Source organism: Canis lupus, chromosome 6 (assembly GCF_011100685.1).
Source record: "Canis lupus familiaris isolate Mischka breed German Shepherd chromosome 6, alternate assembly UU_Cfam_GSD_1.0, whole genome shotgun sequence".
Taxonomy (NCBI): domain Eukaryota; kingdom Metazoa; phylum Chordata; class Mammalia; order Carnivora; family Canidae; genus Canis; species Canis lupus.
Genome location: NC_049227.1, coordinates 1,793,408 through 1,819,494, shown reverse-complemented (window position 1 = coordinate 1,819,494; position 26,087 = coordinate 1,793,408). Strand labels below are relative to the sequence as shown.

At 44.5% G+C, this 26,087-nt stretch overlaps 1 protein-coding gene and 1 long non-coding RNA gene across 12 annotated transcripts in view; one reads left to right on the top strand and one right to left on the bottom strand.

Annotated features, from left to right (window-relative positions):
* Positions 1 to 26,087, bottom strand: part of CALN1 (calneuron 1) — a 529,066-nt gene that overhangs the window by 174,928 nt on the left and 328,051 nt on the right. For 10 of the 11 annotated variants that reach the window (XM_038539013.1, XM_038539021.1, XM_038539012.1 and 7 more), the window contains one exon: positions 13,811 to 13,923. In XM_038539013.1, coding sequence (XP_038394941.1) covers positions 13,811 to 13,923 — 113 coding nt within the window. Of the gene's footprint in view, positions 1 to 2,690; positions 3,205 to 13,810; positions 13,924 to 26,087 lie in introns of those variants that run through there. The other variant, XM_038539022.1, reaches the window with a different exon arrangement.
* LOC111096175 lies at positions 257 to 14,980 on the top strand. Its single transcript, XR_005360500.1, has 4 exons — positions 257 to 785; positions 4,257 to 4,341; positions 9,147 to 9,332; positions 10,572 to 14,980. It is a non-coding gene; the product is annotated as an uncharacterized LOC111096175 (long non-coding RNA).

Here is a 26,087-nt window from a genome sequence, read left to right as displayed (position 1 = left end):
CGCGGCCGTCCAGAGGAAAGACTACATCTCCCGACACCCCTTGCCGCCGGGTGCGGCAACGCGACCGACGCCTGGCCGTCCACGTGACTAACCTCGGGCCAATGGGGCAGGAGTAGGCGTGATCGGCGCGACTTGGGCCAAGCTTGGCGCCGGGGGCCGCCCCTGTGCGCGTGCGCCGCCGCCGGGGCCTCCCCCCCCCCCCCTGGAGCCCGCGGGGCGGGGCGCCGGGCGGAGCTCCGCGCGGGGCAGGGGCCGGGGCCGGGGCCGGGGCAGGGGCAGGGGCTGGCGCTGGCGCTGGCGCCCGGCGCCCGGGCCGCGGGAGAGTTCGCCTCAGCCTTGGGGCGTCTCGCCCACTCTCCGGCGAACCCGCGCCCCAACACGGGCCTGCGAGGGCCCACGGAGGCTGGTCTCTGCTGACCTCTCCAGCTCCTGTCCTACCAGGCTTCCGCTGCCCGCCGGGTCTTCCCCGGGCTTGTCTCACCGCGGGGCCCTGGAGCTGCCCGCGGGGCTCGCACGCCGGGGCTCGCCCATGCTCCGGGGGGGCCCGGGTGTCACTTCGTCCTCCCCTCCGCACGCTCCGTTGACAGTCGCGGAGCACCCGCCCCGGCTGCCCCCTGCTGTGGTCGCCCCATTTGTGTATGTCCGAGAACCGAGTGTCACCTGGGATGAGAGGAGCCGCTTCCTTAGCGTCTGTCTGCCCTGTACCCCGCACGCCAGAACACAGACTGCGGGGGGGCGACACGCGTGTCAGCCGCTCGCGGCGACGACCACGCTGGCCCAACAAGGTAAGCACTTGCTGAGTGGGCCGCTGAGGCAACCGAAGAATGATGACAGTATCAGACACACACACACACACACACACCCACCCAGAAAACGAAAGAAACGGAATGAGACACTCCGCACCATCCATCCAAGACAGCCTGAGCAGGTACGGAACGTACCGGGGCATGCAAGGCTTTAACGGGATGCTCGTGGCAAGGGCACATGGCCCTATTTCCTACACACCGTGAAGGTGAAGGTGGTCTGCCCAACACCCAGCCACGCTCGCAGAAGGTGAACACGCACTGAGACCCACGGAGTGGGCACAATCGTACGAAGAAGGGACTACGTGAGTGGCATCCTATGGCTGCCATGGAATCATAAAATGAGAAGTTAATAACAAATGATTCAACAACGCGTTCAGCGATATTCCCTAAGGTCGCTACTGAGTGAAGGAAGATGTTAACCACATAGTAAATGGTAACACTGCCGAGCAGAATCTCGGCGTGCTCATAAAGCTGTACTAATAGGAAAGTCGTATCTAAATTCCTTCATTCATAAAAAAAAAGAACTAAATATAATAATCCTTTTTTTAAATATATTTTATTTATTTATGTGAGACAGAGTAAGAGAGAGAGCACAAGCGGGAAGGAGGGTCAGAGGCAGAGGGAGAAGCGGACTCCTCCGTCAGCAGGGAGAATAATGTGCTGCTCGGCCCCAGGACCCTGAGACCATGACCTGAGCCAAAGGCAGATGCCTAACCACCTGAGCCTCCCAGGCCCCCCTAAAATAATCCTTTAACACAGAAATTTATAAATAATAACAGTAAAGAAAGCAGAAAGGAAATGAAGATAGGAAACAGGGAAAAAACAAAGAAAATTTTTTTTCAAAAAATCAGTAAAATAAATAACTTTATGGCATACATTAATTCAAAATAAGAAAAACAAAAATTACTATTAAGAGAAGCTATAGGGCAGCCCGGGGGGCTCAGCGGTTTAGCGCCGCCTTCAGCCCAGGGCCTGATCCTGGAGACCCGGGATCGAGTCCCACGTCGGGCTCCCTGCATGGAGACTGCTTCTCCCTCTGCCTGTGTCTCTGCCTCTCTCTTTCTCTCTCTCTCTCTCTCTCTCTCTCTCTGTCTCGAATGAATGAATGAATGAATGAGTAAATAAATAAATAAATAAATAAATAAATAAATAAATAAGAGAGAAGCTGTAACACTCCATTTGTGGTGAGAACAGCATAATACCTATAGATGTGGACTCACTCTCTTGTACGTCTGAAACTACTGTAACATTTGAGTGTCAAATATACTCAGATAAAGAATTTTTTTTTTTTTTTTACTTTTAAGAAGAGGTAAAATTTCCAGTTACAAGATAAATAAGTACTAGGGATATAAAGTACAACCTAATAACCATAGTTAACTCTGCTGTGTGGTGTAATTGGAAGTTGTTGAGAGAGGAGATTCTGAGCATTCTCATCAGAGGGAAAAAATATTTTTCTTTTTTGGCATCTAAGTGGGATGACCAATGTCAAACTTACTTTGGTAATCAATTCACGATATATGTAAGTCAAATCACTGTGAAGTATGCCTTATATTGACAAAGTGCTGTATATCAGTTATTTCTCAATAAAGCTGGAAAAATAAGGGGGAAAAAGCTGTAGTAATGGTAAAAAGATACTGGCAAATAAATTTTTAAACGGTTTTGTGTACAAGTACATGTTCGTAAATTAAGTAATTTTGAAGAATTGGAAATTTCCTTAAGATAATATAAATTTTCAAAACAGAACAATTAAAAGTTACCATCAAAGAAATACCTCAAAAAAAGAGCCCCAAAACCAAAACTGTACCACTAGATCTAGGCAGTTTTATGAACTAGGCCACTCAAATTTAAGGTCATAAATAAATGTATACAGTATATAATTTATTGTAGGTGACAAAATATGATAGAAACTTGACAAATGAATTTTATCATGGTAGAACAATATATTTCAAAACCTAACAATGACACTTACAGTTTTGTATAAACTAGAGGCCACTTTTATTTATAAATATGGATGAAGAAATCAAAATTGGTGTCAAATCAAATTTTAAAATTGCATTACAAATTCAAATTACACTAAGAAAACAACCTATCATGACAACTAACATTAATCTTAATGTAAAAATTGTTTGATATTATGAAGCTTATTAATCACTATATCAGTAAGTTAAATATGAATAATCATGTGATCTTATGAGATATTCAAAGGACATTTGCAAAAAGTTATCATATATCCATATTAAATAAACTGTTGGTAAGTAAGAAGTTAATTTCCTAATATCAACATCAAATCTCACCCTTCTCATTTATAACTAATAAGCAGGTTTCGTTAATATACATGGAACTGAAATAGTGTCAGATGGAAGGAAACAAAATCACTGCAATCTGTAGACAAAGTCACCTACAGAACCAAAAAAAAAAAAAAAAAATCAACTGAAAAGTACATGACCTCTAAAGAGAGAATTCAGTAAGGAAGTCAGATAAAAGCCAAAATTCCCAAACCCTGATAATGGCAGAAAGTGGTTAGAAACTTACAATGACAAAATTAAAATCGTATTTATAATGGTAAAAAGATAAAGATCTACAAGGTGGCATCTCAACAAACGTGTGGGAGTGCAACCAGAGTCTGGCAGAGAGAGGATCGGGAGCTTGGTGAGAAGGACCCACGCGCCACGGAAGGCGGCTTGGGTTCCTTCCTCTCACCTCCCCGGCTGAGCCTGTGAACCTCAGGAACTCTGTCCTGTGGCAACAAGATCCCTGGAGCTGTGGTCAGAAGGTGTCTCCAGCAAACAACTGCGCCATCTCACTTCCATGAGACATCCGAGTCAAACCCACAGAAGCAGAGTAGAATGCGGGTGCCAAGGGCTGGGAGCAGGGGAGCCGGGTGGGTCATGGTCACAGGGGACACAGTCGCAGCTGCGCACGACCAACGAGGTCTGGACAGCTACCATCCAGCATTAGTGCCTATAGCTAACAATATGGTGTACTTAAAATTTGCTAAGAGGGTAGATCTTCTGTGTTCTTCTCACACACACAAAGGAGGAGCAGCGGCAACAAGGAGTGGGGAGGAAACACTGGAAGAGGCCAGATTTGCGTATCTACCTTGATGGTGATGATGGTTTCGTGAATGTACACTTCCCTCCAGACTCTGAGTTGTGCATATTAAATATGGACAGCTTTACACGTGAATCATATTTCGATAAAGTGTTTTATTTTTAGAAAGTGTCTCCAGGACACTGCAGCACAGGGACCCCTGTCCCCTGCAGAAGCCTGCCTTTGGGTGCTGCTTGTTGCGGGGTTTTTGAGGATCTGTCTGCCTGGCCCCGGGAGGTCCCCATCAGCTTTCACACCTGCCTAGCTCCTTTCTCTGCTTCCTGTGCACTTTCATGAAAGATTCTACCCTTGAGAAAATCAGCCCACCATCTTTCCTTTTCTCCTGTCCTCTGCATTTAGGTAACTGTAGATGAGAATTCTACGCTGTCCCGAGAGTCTACAGGGCTCACATAACACACAGGCCCTGTGTGTTAGACCTCTGAGGGTAAGTAGATTGAATAAAAGAAAAGAACTTCATATAAAATTTGGGAAGATTCAGGGTGTCTTGGGTGGCTCGGCCAGTTGAGTGCAGGACTCTAGATCTCACTCAGGTTTTGATCTCAAGATTGTGAGTTCAAGCCTCACATCAAGCTCCGTGCTGGGCATGGAGCCTACTTAACTAACTTGGGGAGATTCTATTTAGATATAAGAATGAAGCCACTGGTGCCAGCACTTTCCTGATAATGTGACCAGTGATGTTCTCCTCTTACTGGCTGAGGTCACTTGTCAGCGCATCCCAGGCACGGACTCAAGAACCACTTATGAGTTTATTTAGGAAAGGTTTTAAAAATTATTTTCAGGTTTTTTTTTTTTTTTTCCTGATTCCAAGTTCAATTTAGACATTCTCCTAAAGTGTGGGTTTTCAACATACTAATTGATGGAAGGTGACTGCCATGCTGGGAGGAGGGAGTGCTGACAGCTGGCCTTGGGCTTCCTGTGCCTTCCACAGCAGAGGGCACAGAGGGCCACACAGAGATTTGGGTGGGTGGCCCCCAATCAGATGCCTCCATGCGTTTTCCCTTCTGGTGGTTGATGGCTGCAATTTTGATTATATGCTTTTATACTCTCCTACCAACTTTGCACTTTGTTTACCAAGACAATGGGCATGTCTATTAGGAACTCCACTATTTTACCACTGAAAATAGTTGTTTCATAATATGATTCTGTTAACTTGAGGTTTTGTTAATTTCACTGACTAATAACAGAATAGATCAGATAGCTTAATGTAGAAATTTCAGGAAATAGAAATAAGGATAAAGAAAAAAATGCCATTAGCCTTTATCCCAATCCATAACAATTAACATCGTCAGAATTACTGCATTTTCTCCAGTGTTTGTCTGTGAATATAAATGGATATATAACAGATGTACGACAGCAATGTGATTAGACTGTACATTCAAACGCTACAGACTGTAGAGTGAAAATATTATTTTAAATAATTGTACAATATTCCAGCTTTGTAAGTGCCTTTTCTACATCTCTAATTTCATATGAAAGTCTTAGACATAGAATTACTTTTATTTTTTATTTATTTTATTTTATTTTTTTAAAGATTTTATTTATTTATTCATGAGAGACACAGAGAGAGAGAGAGGCAGAGACACAGGCAGAGGGAGAAGCAGGCTCCAGGCAGAGAGCCCGACGTGGGACTCGATCCCGGGTCTCCAGGATCACACCCTGGGCTGCAGGTGGCACTAAACCACTGCGCCACCGGGGCTGCCCTAGAATTATTTTTAATTATAGGATTTAACATCTGAAAAGTTGTAGCTAAATATCACCAGATAGTGTTCCAGAAAGTTGTACAATTTACATTTTCTACCATGTGAGCATATGAGTTTGTCCATTTTATCCCACTCTTGACAGCACTGAGTACTATCCTGGTTTTATTCTTTTCCAATCTGATGGGTGAAAAACGTTATCCAACTATTTTAATTTACATTTCTTAGATTTCTAGTGAGGCTGAACTGTTTTGATTATGTTTATTGAAGTATTGACCAATTGTATGGTTTTGTTTTTTAAATATTTTATTTATTTATTCATGAGAGACACAGAAGGCGGGGAGGCAGAGACACAGGCAGAGGGAGAAGCAGGCTCCATGCAGGGAGCCTGATGTGGGACTCGATCCCGGGTCTCTAGGATCACGCCCTGGGCTGAAGGCAGGCACCAAACCGCTGAGCCACCAGGGGATTCCCTGTATGTTATTCCTTATTCTGTCTATTAAGAGGTTTTCAGATTGCTTTAGCAATGCTCTTCACATATGCTTTATTTTGTCCGTTGCCATATTTTTCCTGTTCCATTTTGAAATTTTTTTTTTTTAAAAAGAGTTTACTTATTATTCAAGACATAGAGGGAGCGAGAGGCAGAGACATAGGCAGAGGGAGAAGCAGGCTCTGCACGGGAGAGTGGGACCGTGGGATCATGACCTGAGCCAAAGGCAGACGCTCAACTGCTGAGCCACCCAGGCGTCCCTGAAAATTCTTTCAATTAGTAGTTTAAAAAGATGACGATGACTTTTTAAAAACAAAGAGGAAAAAGAAATCACTAATTTTTGTTTTGTTTTCTTGAAAAAGTGGCAACACCGTTTTGCGATTTTATTTGTGCAGGTATGTGTACTATTTTGATAAAGAGCAGTAACAAGTATTGGGACCTATATAACTCCCCCTTCCTTTTTTTTTTTTTTTTTTTCCTTTCACCAGGCAGTCTTGAAAGCTATGTGAAATTTTCCCTGCATCTCTGTACAGAGAATGAACTTGCCCCCAGCATCTCCTTTCTCACCCTCTCTTCCCCACCCAGTGGTACTTCTACTAAATTATTGTCTTGTTCTTAATTTTTTAAATAAACTGATAAATGACCAAACCCCCCCATTTAATAGTTTAATACTTTTAAAAACATTTTACTTATTTTATTTGAGAGAGAAAGTGAGTGAGTGAGCAGAGGGAGAGAGAGAGACTCTCAAGTGGACTTTGCACTGAGCACAGAGCCTGATGCAGGGCTCGATCTCATGACTCTGAGATCATGAGATCATGCTCTGAGCTGAAATCAAGAGTTGGATGCTTAAGCTACTGAGCCACCCAGGTGCCCCAGTTAATGCTTTTAATGATCCTTGCATTGTGTTAACCCTTGGAAAGGCATTTCCTACTTAGGTAACTAGTTACCTATTGACATATGATTTCTCCACCTTTTAAAAACAGTTAAAACCTATAGACTAACACTTATGAATATGGATAAATATGAGAAACACCAACTACAAAGGTCTGGCTCAGACCAGTAAGTGGGACCAGATGCCAGGCTCCCTGAAATTTCAGTGGCTTTCAAACCAGAGTGAGCGTCAGAGTCATCTGCAGGGCTCACTGAAACCCAGGCTGCTGGACCCACCCCCCTGACTTTCCAATTCAGTGAGTGGTGGGACCCTAACATTTGCGTTTCTAACTGGTTCCAGGTGATGCTGGTGCTGCTGGTTCAGGAACCACACTTCAAGACTTCTGCTGATGATGCTAATGCTTTCCATACTCCATATTTCACAAATGAAATCACTTTGGGAATTCAAGCACTAGCTGTCAATCTAATGGGCCTTGTGATGGGCACCGCTTCTGAAAGCTATTTAGGTTCTGTTCAATGATTAAGATCTAGGGAGCAGCAGTTTTTAGATCCAAAACTGATAGAGTGGCACATTGACAAAATACTGGGGGGGAGAAAGATCCTGTTGGTGCCAGATTTGATGTGAAGAGAGACTCAGCCTCCTGCAATGCAATATATTCTTAATGTTAAGACAGTGAAGATCTCAGTGTTTTCTAGGCCTTGGCCCCCTGCAACAAATACCTTACATGATGGACTATGATTTCTTCTGTTTTGTTGTTGTTGTTGTTGTTGTTTATTTGTTTGCTTGCTTGCCCTGCAAGTTTTACCAACAGTCAGCCTCATGGGCCAGGTAATCTCCAGTTTTACAGATGAAAAAATTATAGATATATTTTTAAAATATTTTATTTATCTATTCATGAGAGACACAGAGAGGCAAGGACAGAGGCAGAGGGAGAAGTAGGCTCGATGCAGGGAGCTCGATGTGGGACTTGATCCCAGGACCCTGGGGTCATGACCTGAGCTAAAGGCAGATGCTCAAACAGTCAGCCACCCAGATACCCCTGAATTATAGATATTTAATAGGGTCTTGACTTGCTAGGAATTTCATTTTCTTTCCTTTAATTTTCTTTCTCTGATGTTAGAATTAACTCATGCCCGCTGTCGAGATTTTGGAAAATACAGAAAGATGGGATCGCTCATCATCCTACCACACATGACAGATCACTGTTAACATTTTGATATACTTTTTTCCCGTACTTTTATGCATAACAGATCCGGATCATAATGTAGCTTTGTGTAGTGCTCCTTTCATATGTCACGAGCATGGAACATCAAGTGCTTTCAATTGCCCATGAGTCAAGAATTTTAAGCACAGTGCCCTGCTCGTCTCAGCTGTATCCCTGGGACCAGCACATACATGGCCTAAGCAAAAACCCTGGGCCCCAGGCCAGTAAGGAGTGGCCTTTGGATCAGAGCACAGGTCAGCAATCAGGAGTTGGACCATAGTAGAAATGGAATGCCATGGAAGACATGAGACCAGAGCAAGGGTCTGGGATGGAGGGACAGAGGCCAAGCCTGGAGAGATTCCTGGGGAGCAGCTGTAGGGATCTGACTACATCTGCTGTGTATTCTCCCACCAGATGGGGAGGAGTGGACAGCTGGAAATGAAGCCGAGCAGGCCTGCAGTTGGGAGAAGTCAGCATGGCAGGCCTTGATGTGGACCAAATCCGGGGGTGGGTGTCCCACACATTTTTATGTGAGGATAATTCAGTGTCTTGGATATTGCACATAGCTGTGAGATAAACGAGCTATGACGGTGACCAGCTTGCACATGCATAGGCAAGCAAGGCTCAGGACATTCAGCCAATACTCAGGAGCATGCACAAAAACCAGGGAGCCCATGTGAGTTTCCTGTTTCTTGACCTCTAGCCTCGGATGCACTCCCATGCACCCCGCAGCATCCAGTGAACTGATTCGTTTGCTTAGACACTTATGTGTTTTATTCCTTAAGACAGAAAGTCTAAACTCATGAGGTCTTAATGCATCAGGTTTGGTTGTGATACGATAAAAATCGGTAGCAAAGGAGCCTTAGGTGTTTCACCTACACCTTCCAGTAAGACAAACAAATCTCAGCTCTCCCAGCCAATACGGGACTCATCTCTCTTTCTTCAGAGGGAGAAGAGTCTGACAGAAATGTTGGCTGGACCCCCGGGCTGTAAGAGCTGTTCCATCTGCCATGATCCTCGCCATGATCCTCTCTATTGCGTGCTATCTGCAAACCTGCTGCAGAACAGTGCTGCACGGTGCTGGAGGCCCCGGGGAAGACAAGGCAGACAAAGGGTTGCTGTGGTGACTCAGGTAAGCCTGTGATGCAGAAACTGGGCTCTGTCCCCTCCCAGCAGGGCCATCTCCTGTATTAAGGACCCCCCTTCTTGGGTGCAAGTGGAGTCAGGGTGTGGAGCACCAATGAATGGCAGAACAGTAGAGACTCTGAGGACCCCACTTCCCTGCAGGTGCAATCAACCCAAAGCACTGAACATGAAAACCATCCCATCCTGAGCCCTAGCCCCCTTCAGCCCTTCCATTTCCTCCTCTCCATGGTCAACACACACCAAGTCCTAAGGCTGACTTCAAACGCCCTTTCGCATTTCCTTCCCAAGAATGTCACTTGCAGTAGTGGCAAACACACAGAAACCTGATGAACAAAGGGCAAGAATATAATAAAAATTTCCAGCAGTTATTACCTGCCACATAAGGGAGAGGCTCTGAACTGGCTGCCAAGAAATCTGGGAACCTCACCCCAGAGGGCTTCGTACCCTGGGAGGGCAGAGACCCTGGGGTATGGCCCTCAGACCCTCCTCCTCAGGAAGGAGGCTGCGTTAGTAGCCAATTCCACCCCACCTTCACTGATACCAATTTCCTGCAAAGAGCCAGGGGCTCCTGACTTTCGGGATAAGTACCAACGGATGAATAGCTGTTGTTGCAGATCCCAGTTGCTTTTATTTTCCTCTTGGCACTGTGGGCTATAACGCAGGTGAGGAGGGAGCACAGGAGGATGATTTAATTAGCAAGAGGAGGGGCACCTGGGGGCTCAGCAGTGGAGCCTCTGCCTTTGGCTCGGGGCGTGATCCCGGGGTCCTAGGATCGAGTCCCGCATTGGGCTCCCCACAGGGAGCCTGCTTCTCCCTCTGCCTGTGTCTCTGCCTCTCCCTGTGTCTATTGTGAATAAATAAATAAAATCTTTACAAATAAAAAAAAATAATTAGCAAGAGGAGCCTAGTGCCTTCTAGGATCACTTCTGAGAACACAGAAAACAGCCACAGTCAGTTTTCCTCTGAGGTTAGAAGGAACCAAAGGCTGGGGAAAGCCAAGGCAGTGGGGCCAACGTCGGGCCAGAAGCTGAAGCCAGTCTCCAAAATGGGTCCTGACGACAGCTGCCTCTGGGTATTCACCAGGAGGTGTTCCTCTCCCCCACCGAATGGGGACGGGCTACGTACCCAAGAGGGTATTCCAGAAATGATGGGGTTTGACTTACAAGGGGAGGCCAGAAATGACACCATAGCTTCTGTCTTGTGCTCTCTTGCATCATTTGTTCAGAGGGAAGCCAGCTGCCACATCATAAAGATACTCAAGCAACACTGCAGGGGCTGGGGGATCCATGTGGCAAGGACCTGAGGCCTCCTGCCAACAGCCCTCGTCACCTTGCCAGCCACATGGGTGAGCTACCTTGAAGCACTTCCTCTAGCCCCAAGTCAAGCCTTCAAATGACCACTGCCCCAGCCAGCATCTTAACTGCAACCTCATGACGCCGAGCAAGGACCACTCACCTGGCTGCTTTCCGATTCGTGACCCACAGGAACCATGATATCATACATCTTTATTGTTGTTCTACATCACAAGCTACAGCGAATATATTTTGCAGCAAATAGGTCACTCACGTGCCCTGCTAAGTATAACATCCTATCTGTATCTACAAGAAACTGAATTTGTCCCTGGTGAGCAGCCTCATCAGAGTGTCTTAAGTAAACCATCTCCTCCCGCTGGAGTGTCAGTACCTCCCGATATCAATATGCCCCTGTCTGTTCAGAGGCAGAAAGACCTCATTCTGCGACTTTTCTTCTATAAATCTTCAACCACTGTAACAAAGGAAACACACACACATACGCATGCATATACGAACATTCACGCACACACACAGAGCCTTCTTTTAAACCTGAAAAAATCACTCAAGCACTGGGAATGTGAACTTTTTTCCAGGAAGAACCGGATGCTCTGGACGTTTTAAATACAATTTATTCATGCTGTCTCGGAATAGACCGGGGGTGGGGGTGGGGATGCAGCGTGGGAGGGTACAGCTGACTACTGAGAATTGATAGATGTCTCTGTTCTCCTTTGCTAGTCATAAAATTCTGAGCTGCATGAGGACCAGCAGGACAAACCACTGCCATGGAAGCCTTGTGTCCCTGCATTCATTTAAATATTTCAGAATGGCATTTTCCCCCTTTATTTGCTTTTCCCCATCCTGTTTGTCTCCCCAGGTGAGGAAGAGGGTCTCTAATAAGGCAAAAACAGAGACTTTGTGGACATAATAGCATGTCCGAATTATGGTAGAGGCAGTCAAGATATAGGGAGAAATATCTCCTTGCTGTGTAGATGTTCTACTATGAAGCATCTGGAAGATATACGAGGCTTCTACTTAAGGTGGAGGTTAAGTACCTAGAGCTCCTTGGCCTCCAGGGCCAGGAAGAATGCTCAGAGCCCAGAAGGCAGGTAGCATTATTCCAGACTACAGGGGGCCATGAAGGCAGAGGCAAAGGGTAGAAAGAGCACTGAGAGTGGGAATAAAGCACAAGCGAGACGAAATAAATCAGGCAGAGAAAGAGCTCCCAAATGTTTATCCAGAGTGGATCTGTTTGGGCTGGAACACAGCTTGGTGAGAAACAATGTTTCCCCATCTTCTTAACTGTGGGTTCATTTTTCCTTTCTGCCAAAGGCCCCTACCTGTATGTCCTTCCAAGTATTGAGTCACACCTGAAGGGTTACATAAGCAGTGAAATATTCTCGTCACATGGCAAGTAGAACCACGGAAGTCCTTCTCTGGGGAAGGGCAGGGCCGATCATAACCACAGTTTGGGGAGGCAGTTTCAGGACACATTCTAGTGTGTCACTCTCCCCTGCCCCTGGATGTCCTCCAGAGCCAGGTCCTGCCTCTCTGTTCATCTTCATTTATGCAGCTTTTCTTGGTGAGCTCATCCTTGCCTATGATTTCATGCACCAGCTCTGATGGATAATAAATCCGGATTTCCAGCCCTGGGCTCTCATCTGTGGTCCATCCCTGCATGCATCTAGCCATGGACTTGCCTCCCTCTCTTAGTTTTTGGACCCTCATCTTACAGTCAACATGGCCAACTTAGAATTCAAATCCACACAAAGACTTCTTTTTTCCATGACTCTACCCCTGCCATTCAGGGACCTTGGGATCATCTCAAGTCTTCTCTTTGCTCATGTCCTAAAACCTTTCTGCCAGCAAAGCCTGGCAGACTAAACCTTCATCATGGTCAATGATTACCCTGTGCTTATGGTCTCCACTCTATTCAAACCTATCGTGACAAGCCTGGAACTCCTTTTTTATTTCTTTGTCACTCCCTGCCATATCTCAAAGTTTGAAGCAAGTGTTCCCATTTCCTGAAGTCTTATCTGACCCCTCAAGACTACATTTGTCTCCCTTATGGAACTGCTATTCATTCTATTCAAAAAATAGTTATTGAGAGTCTAGTGTATATAATGTGTGAGGTGCTGAGGATGCTAACCATGAAGTCCCAGGCTTCAAGAGATTAGTCTGGTAACCATCACACCAAGAATCTCTTCTGTTTTTTCTCTCTTAAAAGTGTTTCCCCAGCCAAACTTAAATAGCCAAGATTATGTTTTCAATGTCTTTTGTGAAACACCCAGTGATAGACTATAAGGCATGTAATGTGTTCTTACCAAGTGCTTGTTGGTTACATGCAAGATAGGTAGCAGAATAAGACTAGAGATACATGTCAACTGTAATGTTTACCTAGATTAGAGAATTATCTTTGGTTAAGAAAAAAAAACACATCAAAAAATTTAAAAAACTGCACTGTACTGGAGTGATGCTTTACATGTATAACCAACAATTCAATTTAACTTGACAAATTATTTCACTCAAATTTTAAAAATAGTGGTTCACAACCCATTGCCCAAATTCCATAATCATGAACTGATAGTCACCTATTAAGACTAAAGAATGAATATCAAAATGATTTGTAGCACCTTAACAATTTGAGTGTAAATATTTGAAATGTCTTAAGAGATCTTACGAGATAGAAATAGGAACAAATTGAGAGGCATCTAACACAAACTCTTAGATAAAACTATTCTGTCCTATTAAGAAAAAGGATATTGATAGGATCTAAACACATGAGGCAACCTGGCCTTCCTCTCAACAAGGATATCTTGGAACCAGGGATAGAACTGGGCTCAGGCAGTCCCAACAGTGTACTTTCTAAGTGCCCCCAGGAAAAAAACTTCTGTGTATCAGAAGTGGAGTATATTTCCTCCCAAATGGATAACTGTTTCTGGTTATATAGGGAGATAGTTAGCTCAGCCTAACTTTAAATGAGTATAGTTTTGATACTTTGTTCAGAGGATCTAGTGTGGACCTCTACTTCCACATCCAGTTCTAGGAACATATGTCACCCTAGCTCAGAAGAGATCTTCACACGCTGAACAGAAGCTCAACAATTCAGAGTCAAAAGTTAGTCTCAGGCACATGTTTACTGTCAAATCTGATTTTTTTAAAAATTCATACTCACCTGCCAGAATATGCTATCTATTGTATTTCCAAGAAAACCATCGCGACCTTCTGAAGACACCAGTTTGGGCCCAAGAATTGTCATGAATTCATCAAAGTCCACCTGGCCATCCCCTGGAAGGAGAAAATATAAATGTGAGTTGAAATGTTGTTGAAATTGACCTACTGCGCCCAATGAAATAAACACCATCACGCTTTTCCCCTTGGCGTGACCTCAACCAATGAAGAGCTGGCAGCTTTACTGAAAATTGTCCAACATTCTTAAAATACCAAGGGGGAGAACAAAAAACTGGCAATATTGGTACATTCAGTAACACATATGCCTAACTATTTGCCAGTAGGTCTATACCTCCGTGCCCGACCAGCACCGCTCACTCAAGTGGCCACCCTCACACCTGCTGTACCGTCCGGCCTCAATTGGCCCAGCTGTAAATTTCATAGAAATTGCAGCTTCATCCACACCTCCTCATCCTTGTCACCCACACATAAACTGAGACATCACATCTTTCACCTCTTCCAAGCCTGCGCTTGCTCTTTCTTCCTTGTTAATTCAATCACCATCATGGTGGGAAAATGTCTGCAAGAATCAATGCACCGAATTAAAATTACAACCTTACCAGTGGAGTGGCTATCTGCTCTCACACTCTCACCTCCACTCTGTCTCCCATACAGTAGTTTATTCCCCCCAAAGCATAACTGATCGCGCTTTATAAACATCAATGGCATCTTTGATCAAAATAAGGAAATCGCTTCAGGATGGTGTTCAAACCCCTTTCGCTGCCTTTTACTCCCCACCTCTGCACAAAATGCCATACTTTTTTCAGAATTTCATGCCTCTGGTACATGCTGTTCCTTCCATCCAGGATGCCTTCCCCGACTTGTCTGCCTAATGAACGTCATCTCATTCTCTAAGATGGAACTTAAATATAATGTTCTCTTTTTATTTTTCTTTCTGACCCTCATCTCACTAGACAGAGTTGTTCTCCATCTACCTTCATGTGCCTCTGTCCTAGAACTTATCAGCCTGTATCTCAGTCACTGATCTGTGTACCTATTTCCCACCTGCTTTGTAAGTTCTGCAAGGTCAGGGACCCAGTTTGAAACTTCTTTGTATATTCCACATGATGGCAAGCACTTTGTATGTACTCATGCAATGAATGAATGATATCTCTGGCTTGTTTTTCCTTTGCGCAGTTCCACATCTTTCATGATATTGACCAGTACGGTGAACTTGAGCCAACTTAGATAAAAACAGACCTTCAAGGTCCTGCCTGAGCCTTGGTGACTCATCAGTGTGGCATTCTGCACCCTTAGAACTGCTCAAAAGGGCGTCTCCCCCAAGAGCTCACCACATGTTAGCCCAACTGGTGCAGATGGCCCAGGTGTCTACACATGAGTTTGCCAAAGTGTGCACACATCAATCCACTCCCAGAGTGCAACTACCTTCAAAGAGCTCTCATTCAAAACCTGTTTCAAAAAGCTGAGCAGATGTCATCATCAAGATGCCAATAATTCAGAAAAAGAAGTCCAGAAACACACTGCAGTGTAGATTAAAAAAAAAAAATCCAAAGGGGTAGGAGAGGAGTGACAAGTCAGTAGGAAAGGAAAATTTAGCAGCAAATGGATGGGGCAGTCACTGGGCTACTGGAGGACACTGGTTTTCCTCTCACTATTCAACAGGATAGAGGCATCTAAAATTCCACCCTCGAAATTAACTAATTCAATTCCACCTTTGAGATATTAATTAATTATTAATTAATTAATTAATTCCACCCTCTCTGGCCATCATGAGAAGCTAATCAAGCATCACTGAGGTACCATTTTGCCTCTCAAATTAGCCAATACTTCTAGAAAGAATACTGCCCAGTGTTGGTGGAGATACAGAGAGGAGATAGGCTCTCTTATGCCTTCTTGGTCCACTCCTCCCGGATACCGATTGACAGTAATTTAAGATGCTGTAACATTCTGATGCCTTTTGACCTATAACTACTTTTTTTTTACCAAAAATACAAGGCAAAGAAACTCTCTTAAATGCAGACTGATACATTTGCCCCAAAATAGTCATCCAGTATTTGTGAAAGCAGGAAATTGGAAGCTGTAGGAAAAGAAAAGCCCACCGTTCCTGGCATTCACACTGAGCTAGCTCTATGTAGCTCCAAGTTTCAGATAGAGCACGCTCGTTAAACACTTGTATTGACCCTCTGCTCACCCCAAATCGCCCCCGCTCATTCAGGGCTAGATGGCCCGAAGGTCTCAGACTAGAATATGCATTCTCTAGAGAAATAGTTATCACCCTTGATGAGGTGAAAATGGATTCCTAGGAGACAAACAATCTTGATATTACAATGGTTTGTGGCCCTCCTTGGGCCACAGTACATAAACAGATATACAACATATCTGCACTATTAAAATTTCACGGGATAAGGCAACTAGGGAAACAAATGCTCCTGGTGGTGGGGTGACTCTGCAAAAGAAGGAGAGGGACATGGAGGAGAAGAGGAAGAAGAGAGAGGTCCAGAGACACTGGACAAGAAGATGGCCCAAGGACTATAGATCTCCTTCCCCAGCCCTCCCTCTGGAATGGTGTTCTGTAAGCAGTGAGCATCGTTCCAAATGTCTGTCACCCATGGCAACATCTAACAGTTCACAAAGGCTGGGAAGCTCAAGGGCATGGATCACTATTTAGGAAGCCCTAATGAGACCTTAACTAAAATATATCCACCAAGCTGTGTCACTCAAGCTCTTGGCCCTGGTGCAGGGAGTACTGCTGTCTCTCACCTGGAGTCTAATAGGGGTGGTCCATAGAAGGTAGCAGAGCACCTGATTCTCAGAGCCAGGAGAATAGGGCTACTGTCTTTGGACAGTCCACCTTCCGGATAGGAGGAGGGAGATCACTCCCCTCTCTGAAAGCTCCCCCTAGAGTGATGGGAGTGCAGCGGTGTAGAACTGGTGTATTTCAAGGGTCTAAGTGCAGCTGCTGTCTAAGTCACCAGGGAGTGTTCACAGATGGTGCCCTTGGCTGAGAACACCACACTCAAAGCTGACAAGCAGAAATGATGGACCCCATTAGGGGAGCAGCCCATTCACTACTCCAACCCTTGGCCAGAGAGAAAATTCTGGGGAAGGAGAGCTCAGGGTCCCACGGGCAATGCCAATTGCAGTGCAGGAGGACAGGTGGTTTGGCACAGACTTTCTGTGACTTAGAGGAGGTCCAGTTTGTGGGAGAATTTGCTTTGTGCTATTTAATAAAGGACATGTGGAACCTCAGATTTTTGGGGATCAAAATATGAGCCCCCTGCCTTTTTTTTTTTTTTTTTTTTTTTTTTTACTGTTATGGAGCAAAGGGAGATTCCCGCAGGCCCACAGTTGCAGAAATAGTCTAGGTGGGACCCCACACCTCTCTTAGGATGTGCTCAGCTCCAGCTCCTGAGTGTGTGTGTACAGAGAACATTCTCTGCAGACCTGCTATAAATGAAGACTCCTCACCCCAATGCACAGCTCAACCCCAGTCCAACCAGTAGCACAAGGTTCTATTCAGATTTAGACTAGAAAAATAAAAAGCTCTCTTCAACAGATCCTAGTTTAATGGCCAAACAGAACTGGGAACATCTCATGAGCTATCTACACTGCTCCCAGAAGGGTGTCTTCATGTCCCCTCCCCCTGACTCCATCCATCCCAGAAGTGAGACAGACAGAACCTCAAAGGGAGGTTTTACATTAAGTCCCTTACACGAAAACCAGTCCAGGTAGAAGCAGGTCTGGAAAGTCTGATGATGATCAAACTATCTACCTTTTACTGAGCACTCACGCTGTGGTGGGCATTGCTTACAGAGACACCCATACGCCAGTTCATGGAAGCCTTCCAGTGGCCCATTTTACAGGTGGGAAAACTGTGGCACAGAGAGGTTTAGTAGCCTGTAGAAACTCACATGGGGAACAGAACTGGGATTCCACTGTGTCTACACTTGGACAAACTGTGGGCAGACACCTGGGCCTCTGGTGAAGTAGGGTCACAGATGGGCTCTGTCTGGAATACTCTTTCTCTGGACCCCAGCATTACCTTGCAGGGGAGTGCAATGGCTGCCTGGGACATAGAGGCAAAGTGAAATATAAATTGCTCCCTCTGGTCTACCTGTTGGGCCTCAGGTCAACCACTAGAGGCCTTTCTTAATCATTTAGAAGAATCTTAATAAGTAATCGGAAGGATTTATTTAACACATGCTAAATGCCAGACCCTGAGCTCAGAGCTTTGCATTTATCATCTTATCTGATTCTACCCCAGCAATAGAACAGATTCTCCTCTAGCACACTGTATCCGAGAGACAACGGAAGTGGGAAGGGGTTAAAAGTAACTACATCATGGCTACACAGCTCGTGTGTGCCAGCAAGGGGACTCAGCTCTGGACCTCTGAGGCCGGCCTCCCCGGTGTACCAGCTCCCCTGTGCATAAGATGCTGGCGTTAGTCCCAGCACAGGCTTGTATGTGTCTGCAAACTTTGAGAGTTTAATATGTCTTCCTATCTTGCCACTTAGGAAGGAATTTAGTGGGAAATTGGGTGAGATGGCCTTCAGGGGCTTTAATATAAACGACCATTGCCTAAAGGCCGTTTTTCCCCCAAATTGCCATTCTGCCTGCAGGCAGGGTCTTTGGTGATTCTCCTTGGACAGTCAATTCCCAGGGGACCCAAGCCTCTCACATACAACTCTGCAGGCATCTGAAACCTCTTCCACTAAAAAGAATTGCTCTAATAAGTGAGGCCTGCCCAGGCCTAACATGGTACCTGACGGCCATTCTGGATTCTCATGCCCCAGAGACAAAGGTGGGCAGCTTCCCAGACCCACCCCATTTCATGGAATGTGACAGACCCTGAATGCAAAACTCCATGTGGTTGTTTACAAATCTCAAGCAAGCAAGTGATTGTAGCAGGAGAGAGTGGCATTCACTCCTACCAGGCCTCATCCTTCCCTCCTTAAGCTGCCAAATCCCATGATCCACTTAGGAAGGAGTGCAGGAAGCTAACCTGCTAAGGACCGTCCTGTTGCTCCCACTGCCATGTAAATCACACTAAAGCACTTGAACTAGGGCAGGACGCTGTGGGAGGACCAGGACTACACAGCATTCATTAGGACCAACCCGCTGAAACATTCACAATGACGTGAAACAATAATAAAAAATCACTGTCAAGAAGGAAAGGAATATACAGGAAAAGGAGACAGGTTAGGAGAAGGACAAAAACTTCTGAGACTCAAATCCAATCAATCAACTACATTCCAGAAGCACACCTGTAAATGACCAGGTGAGTGGGCCGTATCTTATGGGGCAACAGACAGACCAATAAGGCACAAACTTACCTTCCAGGAGCTTGCAGTCTGTTACCCCAGGACAAAATCAAGTGACTGACTTTGACTGATTTCAAAGTGATGTACCAAGACAGGACCAGCACAGGAGCAAAGGCTCGAGTTAAGAAATTCTCAAGGGCTTGGCAGTGAGCCTAAAGTGAACCTTAAAAGGGGGAGAAGGATTCTAAGAAGCTGAAAGGGGCAATCAGTGGTAATGGAGCTGTCTGGAAGGGGCAGCGGTGGCTTAGGAAAGGGCATTCCGTAAGACGGTAGAAGAAGGCTGGGCCAGGGTAGAAAAGGGGGTGTGGAGAACACTGGATCCAGGGGAAGGACATTTCTGGTGCAACCAACAAGACTTGGAAGGACAGGCAGGGAAGAGGCAACAGTGACCTTGAAGTTTGAGTCTGGGATAATGGGCAGACTGGGGGGCTAATTAGGAAAAATGAAAAAATCAGGGAGAGCAGGTCTTTGGGAAATGCTGATTTTGAGGTGCTGGCAAGTTGGAAGATGAGTGCCTAAAAGCTACAAACATAGATCTAAAAGTGTTCAGGATCTGGGGCATCTGAGTGATGCAGTCGGTTGGGCATCTGACTCTTGCTTTGGGCTCAGGTCGTGATCTCAGGGACATGAGATCAAGCCCGGCATCAGGCTCCACACTCAAGACAGGGTTGGCTTGAAATTCTCTCTCCCTCTCCCTCTGCTCTTTCCACAGGTGCTTGCTCTCATCTTTCTCTAAAGTAAATAAATAGATCTTTAAAATTTTTTTCTAAATAGAAGTCTTCAAGATCTATGGAAAGATTGCTAAGATCTTCAAGATAGAGTCTCAAATGAAAAAAAGCAAGGTGCAGAACCATTACAGTATGGATGCTACGATCTGAATTAAAAAGGGGATCAAGGAGAGTATATTTTCCTATTTGGATAAATATTTTCATAAAAATACCTGAAATGCCCCACCTCCCAAACTAATAACGGTTACTGGTCTCTGCACAGGTAAGTCTGGGTAGGCAAGGCACAAGAACAGAACAACATCTCACTGTATATTTTCTTATACTTTTTGATTTTTGAACCTACTCAAAAAAATAAACAATGAGACAAGAAATTCCATCTCTAGTATGGGTCTGTATGAATTTATCAAGAGCAGAGGGAGAAGGAGAGAAGGGAAGACCACGAAGGGCCTCAGAAGCGCCCATGAAGCTGGTGTCTTGGATGTTCTGGACTCCACAGGATACAAGCAGAAATCACTTTCCTTTCTCATAATTCCCTGTTCACGGCTTCCTGTCTTACAGCTGCCTCCTGGCTTTGGGGCAAGCACTGGGCTGGTCCTGTAGATTTGATATTGGCTCTAAGGAATTAGAGGTCCAGTCCAGGCTACCAATCCAGAACTCCAGACCTCCCTTAGTAGAAAACATCTTCCTCCCTCCTTGGACTGGGGCCTGACCCAGGCTAGGCTGTGCGACAGGGAAGAGGAATAGGTTTGTTTCTTCAGTCTTTCCTAGGTCCACCTCCTTCCCCAGTGTCCAGCTGTGGTTTCTGGCCTCCCCTGGGTTGGAAATGGCCAAGATGGAGGCGTAAGGGAAAGAGGCACATCAAGCTACAATTCCTCCAAGCGGTTTAGCTCTCCCTCCCCTTTGGCTGGTTATGAGACCCCTCACCTTCTGGTGGTCTCTCCTTCCACTGGAATGCTATTGGCCCTGTAGATGGTCCTCAAGGCAACCCAAAACTGACTGCTTCTTTGCCCCTATGTTAGGCACTATTCCCAATGCAGCCTGGCTGTCTCTGCTTGGCTACCCAAATCAGACGGCAGCTCCAGCTCCAGCCCAGGCCTGTAGGTGTTTCATATGTGGTGCAAACACCAGCCCCTACATTCTTTAAAATCCAGTAAACACAGGTCAAGCTCTATAAATGGCTCTTTGGAAACATCTTTAGATCAAACTTTAGATCTTTAGATCAAACCTTCTTCCCACTCTAAGAAGGTTACAGAAAGCCCAGAGCCCACCATCAACTCTCTCCAATGAAATAATGAAATTCTTTTGCCTAACGCTTCAAACTCAACCTCTTATAAAGTTTTAGGGACTGAACTGTATCCCCCCAAAACTCATACATTGCAACCCTAACCCCCAATAGGACTGCATTTGGAGATAGGGCCTTTAAGGAAGTAACTAAGGTTAAATGAGGCATAAAGGTGGGCTCTAATCCAATGGGACTAATATCCTTACAAGAAGAGGAAGAGGAGGGCACCTGGGTGGCTCAGTGGTTGTACATCTGCCTTTGGCCCAGGATCATGGGGTCCTGGTCCCTGCAGGGAGCCCGCTTCTCCTTCTGCCTGTGTCTCTGCCTCTCTCTGTGTCTCTCATGAATAAATAAAAAATCTTTAAAAAAAAAAAAAAAAGAGAGAGAGAGAGAGAAGAGGAAGAGGTGCCAGGAGAACATGCACAGGGGAAGGGCCATGTGAAGACCCAACAGGAAGGCAGCCATCTACAAGGCGAGGACAGGGTTCCTGCCAGAAACCCACCCTGCCAGGCACCTTGATCTCTATCATCTGAGAAGAAAGAGAAATAAGCTTCTGTTCTTTAAGCCCCCCGTCTGTGATATTTTGTTCTAGGAGCCTGGGCTAATACACGAAGAACAGTGGGCTCCTGGGAAACTTGGCACTTACTGTACTGCTTCTGTGTTTAGGGATTTAAAACAGAAACAGAAGAGTACCTTTTTTGTATCTCTACATAAGAGGGAGGAGGATAAGGGAACTGGGAAGGAAGAGCCAGAAAGTAGAACCAAGAGAGAGGGAGGATCTGGAAATCAAGGGGTGTGTTCAATAATGGGCAGGTAGTTAGTCTCCAGTGACGTGAAATGCCACAGAGGGCCGTCTAGGGTGACTGCTGAGAAAGGGACATCGTGTGGCTGATTACTGGACCTGGGGGTGGTGGTGGAAAAACCTGTGCCCTGACCCCAACAACAGCATCTGAATTCTTACATAGAAGGGGCTCAGGAGCAGCAACCTGCTGGGAAGAGGAGATTACTGGAGATCTCAAGACCCACCCCCAAGTTCAATGGCTTGCTAAGAGGACTCTGAGAACAACATATAGTTCTACTGGTGACTATGATTTATTACTGCCAACAGAATATAAAGCACAATCATCAGGAAGGAAAGATGCATGGGGTGAGGTCTGGAGGAAACCAGGAACAAGCTTCCAGAATCCTCTCCCAGTGAAGTCAACAGGACATCCTTATTAACTCCCCCAGCATTCAGTAGTGGCAACATGTGTGAAATCCTGTCTAATGGGAAAGCTCCTTAGAGTCCCAGGTTCAGGGTTTTTACCAGGGGCTGGTCATGTAGGCTCTGTGCCTGGCGTGTACTAAAATTCAAGATTCCCAGAAGGAAAGCAGATGTTTGGCATCAACTCTATTGTATATACAAAGAGTTTGGGCACAGTGAGCCACTCTTGATCCATTCTAGGTATGAAGGAATACCTCCCCAAATCCAATTTCCCAGATGCTACCCAAGGGTTAACCTTGCAAGCATGACTTTTTAAGGATAGCCCACTGTGTTAGCCCCATTCTTTTTTATTTTACTTAAAATCATATTATTTTTTAAATATTTTATTTAAATTCAATTTGACAACATATCATATTAACACCCAGTGCTCATCCTCTCAAGGGCCTTCCTTGGTGCCTGTCACCCACTTACCCCATCCTCCCCCCCCAACCTCCCCTTCTGCAACCCTTTGTTTGTTTCCCAGAGTCAGAAGCCTCTCATGGTTTGTCTCCCTCTCTAATTTTTCCCACTCAATTCCCCTCCTTTCCCCTATAATCTCTTTCACTATGTCTTAAATTCCCCGTATGAATGAGCCCATACACTGTTTGTCCTTCTCCGATTGACTTACTTCACTCAGCATAATACCCTCCAGTTCCAACCACGTTGAAGCTAATGGTGGGTATTTGTCCTTTCTGATGGCTGAGGAATATTCCCTTGTATACATAGACCACATCTTCTTTATCCATTCATCTTTCGATGGACACCGAGGCTCCTTCCACAGTATGGCTGTTGTGGACATTGCTGCTATGAACATTGGGGTGCAGGTGTCCTGCTGTTTCACTGCATCTGTATCTTTGGGGTAAATTCCCAGTAGAGCAATTGCTGGGTCATAGGGTAGCTCTATTTTTAACGCTTTGAGGAACCTCCACACAGTTTTTCAGAGTGGCTGCACCAGTTCACATTCCCACCAAGAGGGTTCCTCTTTCTCCACATCCTCTCCAACATTTGTTGTTTCCTGTCTTGTTATTTTCCCCATTCTCACTGGTGTGAGGTGGTATCTCATTGTGGTTTTGATTTGTATTTCCCTGATGGCAAGTGATGTGGAGCTGTTAGCCCCTTTCTGCACTCATCTCCACCTTCATTCTAAGTTCTTGAGTCAGTGAGCCAAAGCCACAGAAATTTATCAAACTCAACGTTCCACCTTGAGTAGGAAAAGATGCTGGCTTCTTATGGTTCAGAGTTCCTAACATAGATATTACATCTGCTGGTGACATAGGTAGGGCCTTCCTCAATCTGATATGCTTTAACTCTGTGCAGCACCATGGCTCAGCCATTATTTTGACAGGACTAGCACTGTCTCTTGATTCACTACTTCTATCCATGGAATTTCATATCCATCAAGCTCTCCTAGTTCCTTTTTTTAAAAGATTTTTTTATTTATTTGAGAGAGAGAGAGAGAGAATGAGGAGGGGGAGGAGCAAACGGAGAGGGAGAAGTGGACTCCCCACTGAGTGGGGAGCCTGATGCCAGGCTCAGTCCCAGGACCCTGAGATCATGACCTAAGCTGAAGGCGGATGCTTAACCCACTGAGCCACCAGGCTCCTAGTTCCTGAACCATCCCATCATCACTTCATTGGTAAAAGCAGAACTGAGGCCCAACAACCCAGAGCAGTGTGCCTGCCTCCAGCAACCCAGCATCTTAGCATCTGGAAAGCCCATTTCCCATGGGAGCTGAACACTAAGCAAAAAGTTTTTACATATACTATATAATACAGGAGCATGAAAATAGAAAAAGATGCTTTTATTTACACTTTACATTCGAATGGGAACTATCAATTGACCATAGCAAAGTAAGAAAGTCAAGTGTATGAACTTGGAAGACAACACCATCTAGAAATTTGTTCAGCTGGGAAGAGAGACAAGGAACCACTAATGTGCATCTGCTATGAAAAAGGAAATTTTTCAGAAATAAAAAGAAGAGAAATTTGATATGATCTAGGACAGTGGTCTCCAATGTGAGAGGAAAGCAAAGGATGTTCAAGAACATCTGTGGGGTCAGAAAAAATATTACATGCTTCATCCATATATATTTGTATTCTTTCTTTTTAACTTCTGGTTTTGGGGGTATGTGTTATAAAGTCTAAAATATATTAGTGGACAAATAAAATAAAATAAAATAAAATAAAATATATTAGTGGAGTAGTGCCTACATACAGTATGATAAATAAGAAAGAGCAGGGTGCATAAACTGGAAAGGGCAGAAAAGAAAGGTCATTGTGTACTGAGAAAGCCAAAACCTGCATAGTATGAACTTTTTACTTAGTACACTCCTCTGTGTGTTATTTAAAAGTAGCATATTAGTATATTCATTTTATGTAGGCAAACATGATATTTGGAAAATATATTATGGGGGGTGAGATTGCAGAGACAACTGTATGAAAAATCTAACAGCCCTAACTTACTCTAAATAAAGAGAAAAATAACAGAGAAATAAAATGATGAAAGAGAAAATGATAAAAATGAAAGAAATTGGAGACTTGAATTTCATAAGAAAGAAAAGCATGAGAATACTCAACAGTATCATAACAAGACATTTTCCTGAGCTAAGAGAGATAAGACTATCTGATATTCCATCAGTTAAGAAATAGATCAAGTAGACAAAACTTAATAATAGTTGCCATTAATTGTTACCAACTGCAGGCGAGGCACATTGCTAAGGGGCCTCATTTATTTCTCTCTTAAAACACTGAAAGGTAGAGATAGGTGTCCCCAATCACGAAGGCATGAAGGAGGTCCAGATAATGTCACCCACACAAGATTGTTCCATTGATTGTCACAAAAACCCAGGCTTGAACCCTGGTTGATCTTGACTCCACAACATTTGCTCTTTGCCTTAGGCCATGTTGGCTTCCAAAATGATAATTTAAGCAATTCAGCTGCAATAACTAAGTCATCATCCATATACTGAATGCTGCAGCAAACAAACACTACACCTCTCAAAATATAAAAAAGAAAAGAGCAAATTCTGTATAAAACATATAAATTACTGGTATATCAAATATAGAAAAATTCAAATAAAATTACAATCGAGAAAAGATATCTAGCAAAAAATATAGAAGAAATAAAAATTATGAAATTCTTTTTATAAAGCTAATACATTTTTAACAGAAACTTTTTGAAACTAGTGCTTTTTTTTTTTTTTTGAAACTAGTGCTTTTTAAAGCATTTTGTTGTTTTTATTTGAATTCCAGTTAACATATAGTGTAATATTAGTTTCAGGTGTACAATACAGTGATTCAACACTTCCATACAACATCCAGTGCTCATCACAACAGGTGCACTCCTTAATCCCTATCACCTATTTCACCCATCTCCCAACCCTCCTCCCCACCGGTAACCACCAGTTTGTGCTCTATACTTAAGAGTTTGTTTCTTGGTTTGTCTTTCTCTCTTTTCCCCTTTGCTCATTTGTTTTGTTTCTTAAATTCCACATGAGTGAAATCACATGGTATTTGTCTTTCTCTGAGTGACTGGCTTCTTTTAGCATATACTCTCTAGCTCTAACTATTTCATTGCAAATGGCAAGACTTCATTCTTTTTATGACTGAGTAATATTCCTGTGTGTGTGTATGTGTGTGTGTGTGTGTGTGTGTGAGAGAGAGAGAGAGAGAGAGAGAGAGAGAGA